The sequence below is a fragment of the Bison bison genome, unplaced genomic scaffold (genome assembly GCF_000754665.1).
Source record: "Bison bison bison isolate TAMUID 2011002044 unplaced genomic scaffold, Bison_UMD1.0 scf7180017864483, whole genome shotgun sequence".
NCBI lineage: Eukaryota > Metazoa > Chordata > Mammalia > Artiodactyla > Bovidae > Bison > Bison bison.
The window spans coordinates 150145-171098 of NW_011495043.1; the positions used below are offsets into that span (position 1 = coordinate 150145).

Here is a 20954-nt window from a genome sequence, read left to right on the forward strand (position 1 = left end):
TGTAGAAAGAACAGTCTCTTCAATAAGTGGTGTTGGGAAAACTGGACAGCCACATGAAAACAGAATGAAACCGGACCTCTATCCTAACACCACATCCCCCAAAATCAAAATGGGTTAAAGACTTGAATGTAAGACCTAAACTTATTGTGGTAATCATTTTGCAACATACCAAATCACTATGTTGTACACCTAAAACTACTACAGTGCTATATGTCAATTATATCTCAATAAAACTGGTGAAAAAAAATCATACCATTAAAAAATATTTAATGATGAAGGACAATGTTGATGATATTTTATTAAATAAAGAGAGATTATAAAATAAAACTATGATCTCAGGAATACAAAAGAAATGTATATACTTCTATGGATATATAGAAAAGAAGAAAAAATCTAAAATGTTAATAAGAGGTTATCTCTAGATTCTGGGATTATGGATGACTTTTATTCTTTTCTGTTTGTTTTTTTCCTATTTTTAAATGCATGTACATTACTTTGATAGGAATATTACTGTGGAAAACAAATAGAAGGCAAGGATATTAACAGTATCCCCCCCGCCCCCACCCACACACACAAAAAAAGGAAAAGAAATTAAGTTTACAGATCTGAATTATAACATTTAAGTTGTTAAGGAAAACCAAAAATTTGCTGCCATGGCATGTATAACCCTGTCACATCCTAAGACTTCAAAATCTATTAACCTTCTTAATTTTTCCTAATATTTAAAATTCTACATAACCATATTTTTAATCTGACTTACATGTATAGATCATTTAAAATAAAAAATAGTATGTATTAAATTTCTACAAAGGCTTTTTAAAACTGCTGCTGCTGCTGCTGGTAAGTCACTTCAGTCGTGTCCAACTCTGTGTGACCCCATAGATGGCAGCCCTATATATGTGCTAATATTAATTAGATTCAGTTCAGTTGCTCACTCGTGTCTGACCCTTTGTGACCCCATGGACTGCAGCATGTCAGGCTTCTCTGTCCATCACCAACTCCTGGAGCTTGCTCAAACTCATATCCATCGAGTCAATGATGTCATCCAACCATCTCATCCTTGTCGTCCCCTTCTCCTCCCACCTTCAGTCTTTCCCAGCATCAGGGTCTTTTCCAATGAGTCAGTTCTTTGCATCAGGTGGTCAAAGTATCGGAGCTTCAGCTTCAGCATCAGTCCTTCCAATGAATATTCATGACTGATTTCCTTTAGGATGGACTGGTTGGATCTCCTTCAAGAGTCTTTTCCAACACCACAGTTCAAAACCATCAATTCTTCAGTGCTCAGCTTTCTTTATGGTCCAACTCTCATGTCTATACGTGACTACTGGAAAAACCATAACTTTGACTAGATGGACCTTTGTTGGCAAAGTAATGTCTCTGCTTTTTAATATGCTATCTAGGTTGGTCATTGCTTTTCTTGCAAGGAGCAAGTGTCTTTTAATTTCATGGCTGCAGTCAACATCTACAGTGATTTTGGGGCCTCCCAAAAATAAAGTCTGTCACTGTTTCCATTGTTTCCCCATCTATTTGCCATGAAGTGATGGGACCAGATGCCATGATCTTAGTTTTCTGAATATTGAGTTTTAAGTCAGCTTTTTCACTCTCCTCTTTCATCAAGAAGCTCTTTAGTGCTTCTTCACTTTCTGCCATAAAGGGTGGTGTCATCTGCATATTTGAGGTTATTGATAGTTCTCCTGGAAATCTTGATTCCAGCTTGTGCTTCATCCAGCCCAGCATTTCGCATGATGTACTCTACATATAAGTTTAGTAAGCAGGGTGACAATATATAGCCTTGACATACTCCTTTCCCAATTTGGAACCAGTCTGCTGTTCCTTGTCCGGTTCTAACTGTTGCTTCCTGACCTGCATACAGATTTCTCAGGAGGCAGGTCAGGTGGTCTGGTATTCCCTTCTCTTGAAGAATTTTTCAGTTTGTTGTGATCCACAGTCAAAGGATTTGGTGTAGTCAATAAAGCAGAAATATAAGTTTTTCTGGAACTCTCTTGCTTTTTTGATGATCCAACGGATACTGGCAATTTGATTTCTGGTTCTTCTGCCTTTTCTAAATCCAGCTTGAACATCTGGAAGATGACGGTTCACAAACTGCTGAAGCCTGGCTTGGAGAATTTTGAGCATTATTTTGCTAGCATGTGAAATGAGTCCAATTGTGCGGTAGTTTGAACATTCTTTGGCATTGTCTTTCTTTGAAATTGGAATGAAAACTGACCTTTTCCAGTCCTGTGGCCACTGCTGAGTTTTCCAAATTTGCTGGCATACTGAGTGCAGCACTTTCACAGAATCATCTTTTAGGATTTGAAAGAGCTCAACTGGAATTCCATTACCTCCACTAGTTTTGTTCTTAGTGATGCTTCCTAAGGCCCACTTGATTTCGTATTATTTAGATTAACATTAGCTTATTTAGATTGTTTAGATTATTTAGTTTAATATTAATTGGATTAATAACTATATATAACATATTTATTGTAAAATAAATAATTATACACATAATTATTAGGCTAATAACTCTAAGACACTAATATTTAGTATTTTATATTCTTTATCAAGAACAACTGAAAATACATACTGTCAGGAAATAACAATCAAAATCTATGAATGTTTTCTAATTCACGGGCTTTCTGAGGTAATACAAGCTTTGTACAATTAACTTTGTGCAAAGCATTATGAAAAACATAAAAAGAATTCCAAAAGTAACGATATATTCTTGCCTTTAAGAATGTAAAGCTTATCATAATGCTGTGTAACACAGGTAAAGAAATTAAAAAGGGACAGTATAGAACAATTCGGAACACAGGATCAGTTGGATACACTAGGACCTATACCCTCAATCCTAGACATGCCCAGTCAGCTCATAACATCCTTTTCATGCGTACATGGCACTTTAAGAAGACATCAGTAGACAAAGTACTTATGGAACAAGAACCCTGAAACATTCCTCTGTTTCACAAAACAGAGATGGACTTATTCCATCGACCCTTGTGGCTATTAAAAACAAAAATAAAACTTACCAGAAGATTAACAAAACGTTCATTTCTAGGTATATAAAATAAACATGTATGTATAAAATATAAATAAATATTTGTATTTAGTTAGTTGCAACCAACTAATGCAACTATTACCTATCTATAGTCTTGAGCATAATACCACAGATTCTAGGTCTACAGCCTATCTATCTGGCATTCTCTCTCCTTTTATTAATCCATCAGAATTGCAAGGAATATTTTTCCAAGTATAAGGGGACAAAAGTCTACATTCAAGTTTCCGGGTTTATCTGACATGAGAATTCAGCATGCCCACTAAGTCCTTTTTTTTTTCCCCCATCTAGTTTCTAGCACACCTTTCCAGCAATGATTGGATCTCACTATCAAAGAGCACTCTCCCTAGCTCTGGATGCCTCAATTAGAGAAGGATGAAAAGCAGGTGAGAAACAAGGGAATAGTTGTAAGAAAGCACTGGGATGAGTCTTTAATCCTGAAGAAAAAAAAATCATCTAGCCTGACAAGAAACTGACTTAGGAAGCTTTTTACATAATTCCCATGTGAGATGAGAAAATATAAGTGACTTTTTAATCACATTCTATCCTTACCACCACTGCTTTAATTTAGCCCACCGTCACTGCACCCCTGATTTGCTATAGGTATCTTCTATTTCTGGCTATAGCTTTATCCCTTTCCAATCTACTCTCTACCCTACAACCAAAATTATCTTTCTGAAATGGAATTCTGATCCCTTCACTGCCTGGCTTGAACAATTGCTCCCTACCACCCTCAAGCCAGATTCAACACACCGCACTCTAACTGCCTGTTTGTCTTGTTTTTTGATTTTTTGGATCCTCTACCTGACGTAAGTTCCACTAGAATGGTCAGTTTCAAATTCACAGCTGTGTATTCTGGCCCTGCAGCAATGCCCACGTAGTGGGCACACACACACTTGTTGAATTAATGATGTATTAGAAGGTCATCACACTGAAGATATTTAACAAATTTAACAGAATTGCCAAAGAAAAGTATTAGAAGTTGCTTTTTCAAAGGCAATTTAAAACAGATGCATTTTTTTCCCCTGTCAAGGACAGTTTAAGTATAGATTAGCCTGATGGCAGTAGAAACAAGACATATAAACACTTAGACGCCCTCTCAAATCTCTTCCATACCTAAATTTAAAAAGCAGCAGAGATATCTGCTCTATGGGAGGAAAGGGAAAGGAAGGAGGTGGTGAAAGCTGACTTCAGACTACATCTGGCCGAGAACCTCTTCCTCTCTGACTTAAAGTTAAGTCGGTCTGCTGTGATGCCCTGGTAGAGAGAAGAGGGCAGTGGGAGAGAACTGAGGCGATTCCTACATGTGGGAGCAGCTGCTTCGCTCTCTAGCTACAGCTCCCGTCAGAGACCCCCCACTCCCCACCCTATCCCTGCTGTCAGTGGGTTCCAGTAAAACTGTTTCCTCACCTTTAGGTCTAGAGTGGTAACAGCTTCCTACTATCACCTTGGGAATCCCTGGTCCCTGGCTATGTCGCATCCTTTATAGTTCCTGTAACTTTTCCCATATTTCTTTGAATAGTCCCTTCATTAAAATCACTTCAAAATCCTAGCTAAGCACACTCGGACCTTGACTAACAATTTATGAACACAAAAATGAATAGCAGATGAATGGTCCCTTAAGATGTTAAGTTAACCATTGATGCTTTACTCTTTCAAAACATTCTATTTTCTAATAATTTCAGCACAAATTTTTTTAACATCAGTTTTTTTTTTCCAATTTCATTTCTAGATTGTTTTATATTCTTTAAACTTCATGATTTACAACTAAGTAACTGATTATCTATGTAATTAGAACTATATCTTTGGATGTAGGAAAATGTGTTTGAAAACATAGTAAATTTGCAAAAGAAAAAATTAGAAAATCCTCTTAGTACAACTGGAGAAAAGTTTTCTATGTGCATATATGTAAAATTGCTCAGCATTTTAAAAAGTTGAAGGCCAAAAGGAAAACCAATATATATATATATATTTAAATATTTGGTAAATGACTGAACAATTGTCCATAGATTTAAAAATTATTCTAAATTGAATACAAATAGTTTAGTCTTATCAGGGGTAAAATACAGGTAAGTGGAAGCCTGAAGCTTATATAATTGGGTAAGTGGGTGGGGGGGAGCTGCTTTATGAAGGGAAAAAAAAAAAGTCAACTAAAAACAAGACTATGTATATAAAATATGGTATAAGGCCATGAATGGCCCAAAGCAAGTGAGGGCCCAGAAACTTAAGTTTCATTACCTTCAAGCTAAATCTACTTCTGTTTATAAAAACAAAACTCGTTTTATATATATCTGGTTATAAAAACAAAAAGCACTCTTACCTGATACCATATTTCAGTAATTTCAGTGATACGTTTGCCCTATTTACAGAGCAGCAATCGTAATATTTTGTAATTATATAACCATACTAGAAGCAAAGTGAAGGAAGTTTGTAACTATATCTGATTCTAATTGACAAGACTGCTAGCTTTTAAAAAACTTTAACCTGGCTGTGCTCCAGGTTAGAATTCAAAGAAAACAGCTATAACTACATGGTGAAGTGAAAGTCGCTCAGTCGTGTCCAACTGTTTAAGACCCCATGGACTGACTATACATGTAATTCTCCATGCCAGAATACTGGAGTGGGTAGCCTTTCCCTTCTCCAGGGATCGAACCCAGGTTTCCTGCATTGCAGGTGGATTCTTTACCAGCTGAGCCACAAGGGAAGTCCTTAACTTTATTAATAACTACATTAGGTGAAGAATTAAAATGCACTTCCTAATAAGGATCAACAGAAATGGCCAGTCAGAATTAATCAAAAGTAAAACTCAGTTTTGAACAAACAGAGTTAGATTCATTACCACTTTTGCTGTTAAACATTCATTAAAAAGGTATCTTTCCTCTTCCCAGAAAACAAAATTGAGAGGTCTGTGAAGCCTGGTGTGTTGCAGTTCATGGGGTCACAAAGAGTCAGACACTACTGAGCGACTAAACAACGACAACATTAAATCTATAATCGCCATTTTACTTATTAAGAAATCATCTTAAAATAAGTACCTCTTGTCAAGTAAAAACAGATTCTAAAACAAGGAAACAGTAAGACCTTTCTTATTTTGGCAGTTAATTTCAAGTAGTCTTAGCTAATGTCTTACTTATGGATTTCACTCCCTCCCCCTGGAGAGAGTGGGCAGGGAAGAAGGAAGAGAAAAAACAGAGAAAGCTTGGCTTCAAAGGGAATATCCAATGATGCTGAGACACAGAAACAAAAGTGGGCGTTACATGAGCCATGCTGTGCTGAAGATATGCCACATGCTGTTGGCCCTTTGGGTGGGTGTGTGAGACCTGGGCACTCACTCACAGAACCCTCTTCCCTCCCCAGGAACTTAGAGGAGCTCAACAACTGGCCAGTCTGTTGTATAAAATGGTAAGCTTCTTCCTTACTGTGGTTCTGAAATAACAGCAGGATATAAAATAGGCACAGGTTGTCAGGCATCTATGAACCTGACTGAAAGAGAGAAGTCAAGTTCAGAGCGACAGTGTCCTCTCTGGCATTGACACCTTCGAAAACTGGGACAAGAGTATCTTTTCCCTTCTTTCTCTTCACAACAATGCTATAATAGAAGATGAACTAGGGCAGGAAATGATCCCTTCTCTTCAGATGAAAGCCTTCATTTCCATGACCATATAGCAGATATAAAAATTAGTTGTCAGTATAGAAACAGAGTGGCTGATAATAAAGTAACTTTACAAAGCGTGACTGACAGCCTCTTGAAAAAGAAAAACACCTTTGTGCCAACCAAGTCTCACCCCCTTTCCCAAAGATGAATTAAATCAAAAGAAGGACAGACCATGCAAAACTTTTCTACATTTTTAATGTAGTGAATTTCTGATGTTAAAATGGAGTAGCATAAAGGTGACAACCAAAAAAGCGGCTCTTGCAGTCTGATCTCTTAAAATCCACACCCTTTCACCTTGCATGTGTGGAAGAAGAAAGAGCAGAAGAGAAAATCACTTCCACCTGGACCACTGCTTTTCTTTATCTGTTAAAGGCACGTATATCACTCCCATCAGAGGTTTCATTTTGACACTGCCATCTTGCAGCTTGTCATACTGCTCCAACATCTGGTTTCCACCTGCAGGACCAACTGGCAATATCAATCTTCCACCAGGCTTTAACTGGTCTATTAGCTAAAAGAAACAGAAAAGGACACACACACCAGGTTATAGATTTTATATTAATAGTCATTTTACATCACTATACACAACTTTCAGTGTCCATGGGCAGAAAGCAGAAATGTACCTTATTTAGTACATCTACTCTTCCACTGTTAAACTTGTTACTTAATTACTCACACACTCATTTACTACTGACCTCCTCTACTACAGTACAAATTCTCTGATGACGGGGACTGTGTCTTATTCATCTTTGTGCCCTTAGCCTCAAACATAGTACCTAGTATAACTGCAAAGCTCAAAATGTTTGAGTTGAACCACATAATGTGGACTATCCTCTTGAGAAGACCAAAGGCAAAGCGGAAAATTTCAATTCTTGTATGCCTGTTTTCAATCTTTGTAGTTTGGAGGGGAAGAGGGGACGTGTAGAAAATCAGCAAGGAATCCCTATCCTATCTAAGAATTTAAGGCATCACTGAACCAGAGATAAGGGAACTCTGGTTTTACGACTGAATTTAGGATCACAGGAAGCATGACATGATAAAGGAAGGTAGGGCTGGAGTCCCTGCAGCATTAGAAAGAGGACGTCCCTATCAAAGAAGAACCAAAATTGCTCAGTTACAGCCCCTCTGGTTAGAAAATTTTTAAGTCACATGTTACAACGTGAATGCAGCCTGAAAGATGACCATCAATCAAAAACAGTAAGGAAAAAACCTTCCCAGAGAAGGGAGTCCTTAATTAAAATTTTGGTTGTCAGCATGTCTACCTTATTTTTTCCAATTCCTCTAAATGTCAAGATTTTCAACGAAAAAATAGACTTCTTTCCTCTCCCTCAATCTTGCTCCTTTAATCCATTAATTTTAAAACCTTTTAGCTGTCTTTTTTTATAGTGCTTACTTCTAAAGCATGCCATTTATTTTTTTTTAACTGAAATATAATTGACATATAAACATTGTGTTGGTTTTAGGTGTACAACATAATGATCTGATATATGTATATAATGTAAAATGATTACTACAATAAACTTAATTAACATCTATTATCACACATAATTACAATTTTTTTTCTTGTAATGAAAACTTTTAAGGTTTACTCTTAGCAACTTTTAATTATATAATATAGTATTATTAACTATAGTTAATATAGTCAATAATTAACATAGTATTAACTATAGTCACCATGCTGAATAACATTTCCTTTTCTACTTCAAATTATATGCCAGATGAGGACTAAGCTCTCATACATAAACAGTTGTCCCTCAGTATCCAAGGGGGACTGGTCCCAGGACTTTATCTCTGATACCAAAATCCACAGACATTCAAGTTCCTTATAGACAATGGTGTAGTATTTGCATATAACCTATATATCCCATATACTTTAAATTATCTCTAGACTTATTATATTTAAAACAAGGCAAATACCATCTAAACAGTTGCCAGGTACAACTTCAAACTGCAATGAAAAATTTAAGTTCTGTGCTTTTTGGAACTTTCTGAAAATTTTCTTCTGAATATTCTCAATCTGTGATTGGTTGAATCCTTGAATGTGGAACCCTTGGATACAGAGGGCTAGCTGCATTCTGCTTCTTTCCCCTAATCCAAACAAGATCATCATTTTTTATGAAAACCATTTTCTGTTATGACTGTGTAAACATAATTTGCAGCTGAGCCAAGAGGTACTCAGTTACTGTTTCCTTTCTTGTAGAATAGTTGTTTTCTCTGCAGTTAAAAACTGAAGCTTTTTCTTTTTTTTTCACTCACTTAATTTTCTTTGTGTTTCTTCCAACAGCTTCTTAATGAAATTTTTATACAGTCAAATCTATTTATAAGCACCTTCCTTTCTCTCTCTCTCTTTTTTTTTTGTAGGCTCCCTTCTGGTTCTTTTCCTCCTCTGCTCTAAATCTGGACTGGTTACTCTCCAGGCCTGCTGCATAGCTGTCACACCGGGACTTCCCTTTGTAACAATACGGGCAACTCTGACCATTTCTCTCCTGAACGAGGTGTCCTACCTTCCTAGACGCCATGGCTGCTGCTTTCTGGTTTCTCCCACTGTCTCTCTACTCGCTCATTTTTTGATGACATTTAAAGCAATTCCTCCAGAAGTATTCTGTGAAACAGTATGTGGAATACTTTTTAAAGAGATTGAGATTTGCAAGTCTAAAATTATCTTTCTTCTATGTATTTAGTGGTATGTGCAGTACAGGATTCAAGATTGGAAACTGGAAATCATTTTCAGTTCAGAATTGTGATGCTTTGCCTCTGACTTGTTCATTCTAATGCTGCTTATCTACAAATTGATGCCTGTCTGATTACTGACCCTGAATGAACGATCCATTTTGTTTTTCTGGAAACTTTTCGAATATTCTCTTTATAATATTCTGAAATTTCATGGTGACATTGTGGGTCCCCCACCTCTTTTTTAAATTCATTATACTAGGTACTCAATAGATGTTTTTAAACTACAGAATCATGTCTTTCAGTTCCTGGAAATTTTCTTAGGGCTTCAGGCTAATTGTTCCTCATAAAGAATTTCAAGCAGCAGCTCCTTTTTTCAGGCCACAACGTCATCTCTGGTTTCCAAGATCCTGATGCCTCCACTTTCTAAGCTTTTGCTTAGTTCTGCAAAATAAGCAGCCTCTGCACTGATACTCCCCTCTGCAGTCTCTTAGGTTCAGCTTCCTCCACCCTTCCAGGTCAGTTATTACTCTATCTGCTTTTCTGTCTTCATACACTGTAGCGTTCAGGACTGTTAAATATAATCTCCTAGATAACTGAATATAGAGTTTCATATTTCTTGTTTCTGTTTCTTGTTTTTCTAGCTGTTATGAAGTGGTATCCAAAGGAGGCATAAACATTTTGACTCTATTCTCTTAAAACTGGAAAGCCCCTCCAGCATGTCTATCTTCAAATTTAATCAGATGTAAAGAGCCACCCTCCAAATAATACTCCACCTGCTACTACAAATGTTCAAATTCATACCAAGCTAAAGCCAGAAGTGCCCATCAAGATCATCTTAGGATCTTAGTAAGGAAGATGAGTCCTATCCCCAAGAATCTTTCATTTAAACACATTTCTATTTTAGATTTTAATTGTTCCTCCTAGGTTGCCAATATTTTCAAAAAAGAAGAAAGTTTTAAGAAGTTAAAAAAAACCTACTGATCATGTGTTCATATATGAAAATTCATTATTTACTTATGACTTGTACAACTTTCTACATCACGTTAATACTTCTGTTAAAAACTACTAGTTTGGTCTTTTTTTAAAAATACATAACAGGGCCAGAGAGAACAGTTCATTTTCCTAAAGTCATTCAGCCAATGAGTAACAAGTCAGTAATCAGAACAAATCTCCAAACTTTCAGCTCCTTATAACTGTGTAAACACACACAAAACTACTTCCAGGTTGGGGAGTTAATGAGACTGGGCAAAAGAGAGTCAATTTTAGCCCTTTGTCATCTAGTTAAGAACTATGTAAAAATCACATGTAATAGCAATCTAAGCCAAGGATTATTTGGGCTGACATAAGTTTATCAGAGTCTTACTGAAATGAAAACTCAATTTTGTACTTAAATATTTCCTTGACTATGTAATATATACTACTAGAATATCCTATCTTCTCATTGCAACTATGAAAATTAAGATTTCTTTCTTCCTACTATTCTTTAAGATTCAGTTCAAATTTTATTGCTGTATGAAATCTCCTTCACTATTCTATACAACATACTCCCCTTCCTCTGAACTCCTCCTACAAGGCGTATTTTCTTTTCCCTTCAATATCTATCATATGCTGATGATATGCTATCAAATCATTCATTTCCCTGATACATGTGCAATAGATCTCTTCTAGTAAGGTCAGTGAGGATAAGATGTATGACAAATACTTCCTGGTATTACCCATGAACCTAACATAGTCTTGCACATAACACACCACGTGATTACCAGGTCATGAACTCCAAAGGGATTTTCCCAATTTTACTGGTGTACTCGTTCTTAGTTGAATCAAATACTGCTTGAAATAAGACAGTCACGAGCCGCGGCTTAGTCATCTTCATGTCATTTATACAACTGTTTGTATATGAAAAAAACTGCCTACTAACTAATTAAAATACACAGCTAATTAAAATTAAAATTCAAGTTACAAATTGAGCATAATTATCAGCCAAAAAAAAAAAGGACACAATGTAACATAGATGGTATTTTCAACATCAATAGAAGTCATTTCCTATAAATGTTTAAGAGCTTTAGTTGAATAAAGTACACAAACAGAAAAAAAAAACCAACTCACTGCCTGGGGCACAACTGGGGCTGCAGCTCCTACGTGAATAGCATCATAAGGGGCTTCTGCGGCATATCCCATTCGTCCATCCCCCACTGAAAGAGAAAAGTGCTTTAAACACCTGTTCTGACAGAATTACCCAGTGTGAAGAATTACAGGAGGTTTAAAACGGAGAAAGGACAGATCTTTTTAAAATCACTTAACTAAGTGATGCTGGGACAATGGATAATTCAAAGAAAAAATAGATACTTGGACCCCCACACCTCATGAATACACAAAAATGAACGTCAAAAAGATCAAAGGTCTAAATGTAAAAAGTTAAAATGGCAGTATGTCTGAGAAAGAATTCAAGGATGTATCTTCATGATTTCAGAGTACCTTAAAAAGGATATAAAAAACACTACAAGAAATGGGTAAGTCTGACTATATTAAAATTAAGAATTTCTAATTATCAAAAAGAACAGTATGAGAGTAAAAAGACATATCAGAGTGGGAGAAGAGATTTACAGTATGTATAAATACACAAAAGGTTAGTGTATAAAAGTCCTACAAATCAAAGAAAAATATAACTCAATATCTGAATAGAAATTTCACAAAAGAGGAAATCCAAATGGCCAAACATATGAAAAAGTGTTCAACTTCACTGATTAATATTAAAATACAAAATTAAAACCACAGAGATACTACCATACACTAAGTGGGTAAGAGAAAAATTTAGTAATCCCAAGTATTGGGATTGTGATGTGAAGCAATAGGAACCTTGATATACTATTGATGGGAATGTAAGTTGGTTCAGTCACTTCAAAAAACAGCTTTTGCAATATCTATGGTCACTCTATGAACCTGTAATAATACACCTACAGAAATAAGTGTTTGTATGAGTGTATATCAGCATCTGGACTTACGTACATTGTGAATATGCAGCACTGTGAATATCTCTAAATCAGAAACAACCCAAAATATCCATCTACAGTAGCATTAATAAAAAAAATTTTGGTAATGTTGCTACAATTGACTGCTATACAGCAATAAAAATTAACTATCATGCAAAAAGAAGGATGAATCTTACAAACCTAACAATGAATGAAAAGTCATTCATCATAGAATATGTACTGTATGATTCCATTTAGCTAACATTCAAGATATTGAACATCATCTATGGAACTGCAATTAGGTAGTAAATGCCTAAAAGTAATGTTACTAGTTACCACTAGGGAAAAGGAAAGTAGTTATGGTGAGGGAACAGAAAGCAGAGGACTTTCAAGGTGCTGATAATGTCCCATTTCTTGATCAGTGTGGTGATTAAACAGGTGCTTGTTAAGCTTCACATTTATATTTTCTGCATATTTTGAGGTCTGTTATTTCTCTCAATATAAAACATACTCACATGGAAGTGTGTCCACAAATACCACTGAATGGAAAAAAGCAAACAAAAGAACAACATGTAGAGTATAAGTCAATCTAAAAACTGTGTGCTGCTACTGCTAAGTCGCTTCAGTTGTGTCCGACTCTGTGCGACCCGAGACGGCAGCCCACCAGGCTCCCCCGTCCCTGGGATTCTCCAGGCAAGAACACTGGAGTGGGTTGCCATTTCCTTCTCCAGTGCATGAAAGTGAAAAGTGAAAGTGAAGCTACTCAGTCGTGTTCAACTCCTAGCCACCCCATGGACTGCAGCCTACCAGGCTCCTCCGTCCATGGGATTCTTCAGGCAAGAGTACTGGAGTGGGGTGCCATTGCCTTCTCCAAAAAAACTGTGTGTGTGTGTGTGTGTACAATTTATTCATACACATATTTATATGTCTGAAAAACATGAGGAAAAAGAGAGGCTTTCTTTATCTTACATACCTCTGTGTACCATTTACATTTTCTATATTCAACACTGATTACTTTGATGTTACTTCTTTAAAAAGTAATGAAGAAAGAACTCAACATGACATTTTCTGAAATGGTTAATAGTCATGTCACCCCTGGTCAAGGTAGAACCAGTGTAACATTTTAGAGTAATTTATTTTCTTGCTTAGTACTTAAAAGTGATTGTTAAAAAAAAAAGCAGCAGCAATAATTAGCTCTGAATATTATGTCACTTGCATGGGATTTTTATGAAAATAAAAATTCTCCAGAGAGGAAATTTTCAAAGTTTTCTGATACTTACCAACCAGTTGCACCCTCCCTGAAGACAAAAGCATTGGATCATCCTTTCTGACATTATTTATTGAGTCATCTACTAGCTCTTTAATGTGGTCAATTCCTATGACTTTCCCACTAGGTCCAACCTGGAAGTGAGAATAATTCAATAATTCATTGGTCTTAGTTTTTCTAAGGTGTCAATAAAATATTTCTTTATCCAAAGTTATATTTAGTAATGAGAAATCAGGACAAATACACAGTTTAAGTCTCTAATTTGATTGTTAAATACTCAGTCTATTATAGATTATTTGACAATAACTTTCTCAGCCATAACCCTAAATGAATAATGATACTTCAGTAATTATAAAACTAGAATTTTAAAAATTTACAATACTAAGAAAAATGGTATCTTTCTTCCTTCAGTTTCTAATTTTTATACCCAGAATCCTGAAATGGGACTTAGCTACCAATATTAAATGGTAGTTATTAGTGCAACCATTTTTTATTTAAATTCCATTGAAAGTGTGACTTTAAATATTACAGATACATAAAAAATTTTATAGGAATTTCTATACCTGATTCTACTGCCACATGTGGGAAATATAAAAATAAGTAAAAATATTAAAAGACCCTAAACACAAATATTAACTGTAGAATGAAATTAACACAATAAAGACTCTGAAGTCAGACTATCTGGGTTTACATCTAAATTTCTTACTTACAACTATATAACCTTGACAAGTTATTCTATCAATCAGGTTCCTCAGCTGTAAAGTGAGGAGGAAGCGGGTACATACCCCATAAATGACATGAGGAATTAATAAGAGAATACATGAAGAGTATTGTGAACACTGACCAGCACATGGTAAACATGTGAAAAACATTAATTAGTATCATTTTCAAAAAGATAACTGAGAAATAAAATGACTTTTAAAAAAATGATAATGCCTCTGAAAACGTAAACAGTCAAATACAGAAAACAAGCCATTAATTAAACACCATTTCTAGTATTTAATTACATCCCATTAGTGAGGGTTGCTGCTGCTGAGTCACTTCAGTTGTGTCCGATTCTGTGCGACCCCATAGACGGCAGCCCAAGTCAAACAACTGAAAAGGAATATCTGAATTCTTATTGTGTGCCTGGCACTGTTCTGGAGGCTTAGGATACATCAATGAAAAAAACTCAGAAAAAATTCCCACCACTCTGGAGCTTACATTCTAATAGTCTGCCAATTATATATTGACAGCAAATTAAATGGATTCTAGTCAAAAAGGATCCATAAATGCTACCTTAACTAGACCATAACCTTCCAAGCTGGACTCCAGGTATAAGATTTTTCTTAATCAACTTGACTTGATTATCTGAGCACAGATAAACTTTTACTCCAAGGTGCCTGAGTGGGCCTCCAGACTCAAACTCCGAATAGTCATTATCAGATAAGCCTCTGATGATGAAATTTGAAGTATAATAAAATAAAATAAAAATGCATTCATTTTTCTTAATGTAAAAAGAGTTCTCCCTCAATCCTAATAAACCTATTGTTTGGATATCAGGCTGGTTCTGCCAGATGAGAACTTACAAGAATGAAGTCTGGGAGCTCTTGGTTGCCACTGTGTGATCACAAGAGAAAAGCATATCTGAGAATGCAGAGAACTTGTGGAGGAGAGCCAAGTCAAACCAAGAACCAGAGAGAAACTCACTGTCCATAACAACTTGAGATCTTTCTCTGAATCCAGCCATACAAGAAGCCAGAGAGACCTCTAGACTTTTCCATGATATAACCAAATAATTCCCTTCTAGTTCTGCCAGAGTTCAACTGAATGTTCTGTCACCACCACAACAAAAAGAAATCCTAGGTGACACATATTCTAACTGCTATCTCAACAGAATTTAAAAAGAAAGAAAACTCTCAAAAACTGCTAGTGAAAAAAATACATGGCCAAATCATATAATATGCTTCTGTTGGGGCCAGAATAGTAAATAAAGCTCTTACCATACGTGCAAAACATGCAGTAAGGATTCCACTTCCAGATCCTACATCAAGAGCTTTAGCTCCTTCATGCAACTGATCAAATAGAAGTTCTAGTGCATATGCATGCTGCCAAAAGAAAACAAAGCAAGTATTCATTTTTCTTCCCAAGATTCATAAAGTATATATACCATGGCATATGAATAAAGCTGCAAACTTCTCAACAATTTTTCCACTACTGTCATCTACCAAAACAATGAAAACATAACATATTACATACTTACACCTACAGAGGAATTATGTAAGAACATCCTAGTTTGATTAAAATTCTTGTGCTTAAAGTGTTTCCATAATTTTAGATCTCCAGTATGTGAATATTTAAAATTTAACAATTTCAAAGTAAAAAGCTATAAAAAGATTTACAGTGAAAGGTTTCCATTCCACCCCTCTCCCCAACCAGTCTCACTCCCTAAAGGCAACCAATGTTACCAGTTTCTACTGACTCCTTTCAAACATATTCACTTTATGCATATGTAAGCAAATATGTATGTATTTATAAATATATCTTAAAGGAGTATATGTTTGTACGAATGTATTATAAGAACAAATATGCCTAATGAGAGATACTTAAGTTAGCTTCAATCTTCCATAACAAATAGATAAATATTCTTAAAAGGTATTAATATGCCATAAGATAATAATCTTTTTAATAATCTTGTAAAGTATATCTATGGGATAAATAGCTAGAGGTAGAAGTAAGGGGGCCAAAGGATACATATGTTTATGTTTACAGTATAAATTACATATCAAATAAAGTCATTGGTTAAGGTTTGGATCAAACCAAGAAATAAAGACTTCTCTATTCCATCCTCTTTATGAACTTACATTTTAGTACTTTTCCAAAATATGAGGTTAGAATTAATAAATAGTATCTCAAAAGCTGTCCTTAAATGCCTGGTATGTTCACTACTAAAAATCATAGATCCAGTAGCAATAAGCACATTCACTATAAGATCTTGGTTGATAAAAATACACATCCATGAATCCATAGTGACAGTAAGTAAATATATCCCTTTACACATATATAAATGGAGGATAGGGAGAAACTGTTCCCAAATGTTCCAAATATAGATGAAATATTGAACTTAGAAAACTGCCATTTGGCAACCAGTTCAGTAATAACTGATTAAGTCAAAAATCACAAATGGATGCTGAAACTAGTATATTATCACTTGATGAGCAAATACTCTCAAAGTGTTTGCCCAAGACACATTAATTACAAAAGGGAAAAATAATAACTTTACAATGGAGTTAGAAGTTTCTTAGTGGAGAAACTTGACTGACATTACCTCAATCAGATGATTAACGTTAGTATCACCAAAAATGGGACACTCTGACATTACATAACATCTGCAATATTTCAGGCAAAAATGTATAACATATCTAACCAGGAAGAAAAATCAGACCAACCTAAATTGAGAGGCAATCTATAAAATAACTGGCCTGTATTCATAAACATTTTCAATACTATAAAAGAAAAAAACTAAGGCGCTATTCCAGATTAAAAAGACATGGCAATTGAATGAAACTCCTGATCTGCAACCTTCTTTTTCTTTAAAAGACATTATTAGAACAACTGATAACATCTAAATGAGGTCTGTAAATTAGCTAACAGTGTTGTATCAATGTTAATTTCCTGATTTTGACAACTGTAGTATGGTTATTTAGGTGAACGTTCTATTTTTAAAGATAAAGAGCATTCTGTTTGCAAATTAAGCCTACAGAGTTCATAAAAATATATATATATTTCATATACATATATATCTTCCTCCCCCCATATAAATAGGGGGAGGGAGAGAGAAGGAGAGAGAGAATAAATGATAAATCAAATGTAGTACAATGCTAACACTTTATCTGGGAATTATTTGTACTATTCTTAGAATATTTCTGTAAGTCTGAAATTACGTCAAAATTAAAAAAAAAATTTTTTTTAATCATCAGATATAGGTACCATTCAAAATGGAGGACAGAATAGAAACTCCCTAACTTAGCTGATAAAAGCCAGAATACTGATTACCTAGAGGATGGAGGTTGACTAGGAAAAGAAGCCTTTCTGACTGAGGGAGCCTTCTGGAGTGCAGGAAATGACCTGGTAGTGGTTACACATATGTAGACACGTAAACATTCATCAAGCTGTACACTTAAGATGTGTGCACTGTGCAAAAGTGAAAGTGAAGTCGCTCAGTCGTGTCCAACTCTTTGCAACCCCATGGACTGTAGGCTACTCTATTCATGGAATTTTCCATGCAAGGATACTGGAGTGGGTTGCCATTTCCTTCTCCAGGAGATCTTCCCGACCCTGGGATTGAATCCGGGTCTCCCACACTACAGGCAGACTCTTTACTGTCTGAGCCACTTTTGGGTTTCTGCAATTTAATAAAAAAAAAAACTTTGAAAATATTATTTACTCCAATCACTAAAAGTGGGTGGTACAAACATTTATGTACCTCCTAATGTGATGAACAGAAGAACCATTAGGAAATTTTCTTGAAAAGAAAAAAAAGGAAAAAGTTAAATATGGCTAAGAATCATTTAATGAATATGGGAACTTCTATAGGATAAATGAACAAATTTTGTCAATAAATAAATGGCATTTTCAAAAGGGAGACTATTAAAATGAAAAGACACTTTAAAAGATTAAAAAGGTGTAACATAAGCCTCTTGTTTGGATCCTGATTTAAGCAAATCAACTATAAAAGAATTTTTTGAAACAGCTGGTAAAGTTTGAACATGGACTAGGTATAAGATAATACTAAAGAACATTGTTAGGCATGATATGGTATTGTAGTTGTGCTTTTAATCCTTCCGATTTATACGATTTACGGGTAAAATGATATTATGTTTGAGACCGCTTTAAAATATTACAGTAAAAGAGAAATAACTATATAAAACAAGATTAGCACATTGTTGGTAATTAATGGAGTTGGGTGACTGGCTACATGAGGGTTCATTATATTATCCTATTTGCATGTGTGGTGTTGGAAATTTTCCATATTAAAAATTCTTTAAAAGACATTGAGGCTATCTTTTCCCACAATTAACACAAAAAGTGGAAAAGGCTATTAGTAGATGCAGCCTCATACAATTTGAGGATTTTGAAACCATGTTCCAGAAAGTAATTAAGGTTCTGCAAAACCTATTTAGGAGCAACACGCAAATGTAGACCTGTGGCTACTGTGTTTGGGAAAAGAGTTATAGTAAACTGATTTTTTTCCATTTTTCATATAGATTCTTTTGCAAAGAGCTTCTTGCCTAATGAGTGAAAACCACTAGTACTATGAAAGAGTCCTGGATTAAATGTTCAAAGTATTGCTATAAAGGATATCATAAGGACAATTGGAAAAACTTACAGGGAGTTTGAAGATTAAATGGGAGTTAATGTGTCAATGTTCATGTCCTGGTTTTGATGGCTAGCTATATTGTAGTTGTATAGGAGAATGTCCTTTATAGGAAATATACTACATCCTGAAGTATTCAAGAGTGATGGAGCATCATTTCAGCAACATATGTTCAAATGGAGTAAAGAAAGAAAGGTTCTTGATAATATACTTGCAACTCTGTAAGTTTTGAGACTTTCAAAAATTTCAAAAATCTCACTAACCTTATCTTTCTTTGATGTTTCAAAAAGATAGAGTGGGATACTATCTTTGAATTACCATTATGTACATCAACCAGTGGAACAAGGAAGTGTTAATTAATGAGGTTTCTATGAGACACACTGGTATAACTTTTACTGAAGAAACTACTAGAAACATTTTATTTAGTCAAAGCTATTGTTTTTAGACAAGAGGCTTAGCAGGAAGAATGGAATCTCTAATTAAGAGAAAGTTTGTGAACTTTCTTCAGGATGTCTGTAACTTTTATCAGATATTTTGAAACAATCAGTATCCCCTGCAAGTTTAATAAACCCATTAATAAGATAACAAGTGTCATATTTGGCTGAAATAATCAAAGAAACAAAATAACTCCTGTAACAGCTGGACTTCCCTGAGTCCAAAAATGAAAGGACTAGGAAGGATTGAAGGTGCCAATCCCTAATTTATAGGCAGTACTGTCCCAACTTAACACCAAAAGAAACTCAGAAATTTTTTTTCAGTACTAGGTTTGCATAAAATTTGTTTTTTTAAAAGAGAGTATGCTAAGCTATTATTAAAATCCTGCTGCTGCTGCTGCTGCTAAGTTGCTTCAGTCGTGTCCGACTCTGTGCGACCCCATGGACGGCAGCCCACCAGGCTCCCGCATCCCTGGGATTCTCCAGGCAAGAACACTGGAGTGGGTTGCCATTTCCTTCTCCAATGCATAAAAGTGAAAAGTGAAAGTGAAGTCACTCAGTCGTGTCCGACTCTTCACAACCCCATGGACTGCAAGCCTACCAGGCTCCTCTGTCCATGGGATTTTCCAGGCAAGAGTACTGGAGTGGGGGCCATTGCCTTCTCTGATTAAAATCCTATTCAGATTCAAAATGTCAAGGTCTTCGATCGCAATTACCAGCTTTTTTCATGCTTTTATCACTATAGTTAATATTCTTTTGGATAATCCATGCTCATCTCTAAATCTAAAATTTAAGTTTTTTAAAAAACTCATTTTTAATAATTATGAAAAATTTCAAGCCCACAGAAAAATTTTAAACCCACAGGAAACGCACATAACACCCTTTTCTCCTCATATAGTCATCAACTGTTTCTATTGGGCCAAACTATTTTATCAAACCATCTGAAAATATGCTGTGGACATCATAATACTACACTTCTAAATACGTTTGCATGTACCTGCCGAAAAAAGCAAACTGGGACATTTTTCTTTGCAACCACATCTCCTTTACCACACTCAAGAAAATCATCTGTTTAGTATCAACACTCAAGGGAAGCCTGCAGCCCATGGGTTTAAAAAGTGGGAGACGACTTAGCAACTGAACAACAACAAAGTATCAACATACACACCACACTGGTTTCCTCAGTTGTCCCCCAAATCTCCTTTACAGCTGTTCCCTCCAATCCATTCGAAGTTCATGCCTTGCAAATGCCAATTCCAGAATATTCTGCCCCATTCTTCTGTTCCATCCACCACTTTTCTTGCTCTATCAGAGCACTGACTTCTTTTAAAAGCCCTGCCCAACTGTCCGACATACTACCCACACATTCTAGATGTGTCAATTTCCACATGATTAGATTTAAATCAAAGAACTTTAGCAAGAACACCACACAGGGCTTGCAGGGCACCTCCCACTGCATCACATCAGGATGCACAGAACATTGAGCCATCTCACCACTGGACTTGCTTAGCTGAACAACTTAGTAAATGTAGTAACGGCTCGATCACT

The 20954-nt window shown here is 35.6% G+C and overlaps 1 protein-coding gene across 4 annotated transcripts in view; it reads right to left on the reverse strand.

Annotated features, from left to right (window-relative positions):
• Positions 1-20954, reverse strand: part of PCMT1 (protein-L-isoaspartate (D-aspartate) O-methyltransferase) — a 42525-nt gene that overhangs the window by 3141 nt on the left and 18430 nt on the right. For 2 of the 4 annotated variants that reach the window (XM_010862538.1, XM_010862536.1), the window contains 4 exons: positions 15599-15703; positions 13630-13750; positions 11487-11572; positions 7049-7218 (listed from right to left, as the gene is read on the reverse strand). In XM_010862538.1, the coding sequence (XP_010860840.1) occupies positions 7049-7218; positions 11487-11572; positions 13630-13750; positions 15599-15703 (482 nt within the window). Of the gene's footprint in view, positions 1-5734; positions 7219-11486; positions 11573-13629; positions 13751-15598; positions 15704-20954 lie in introns of those variants that run through there. The other 2 variants (XM_010862540.1, XM_010862539.1) reach the window with 2 other exon arrangements.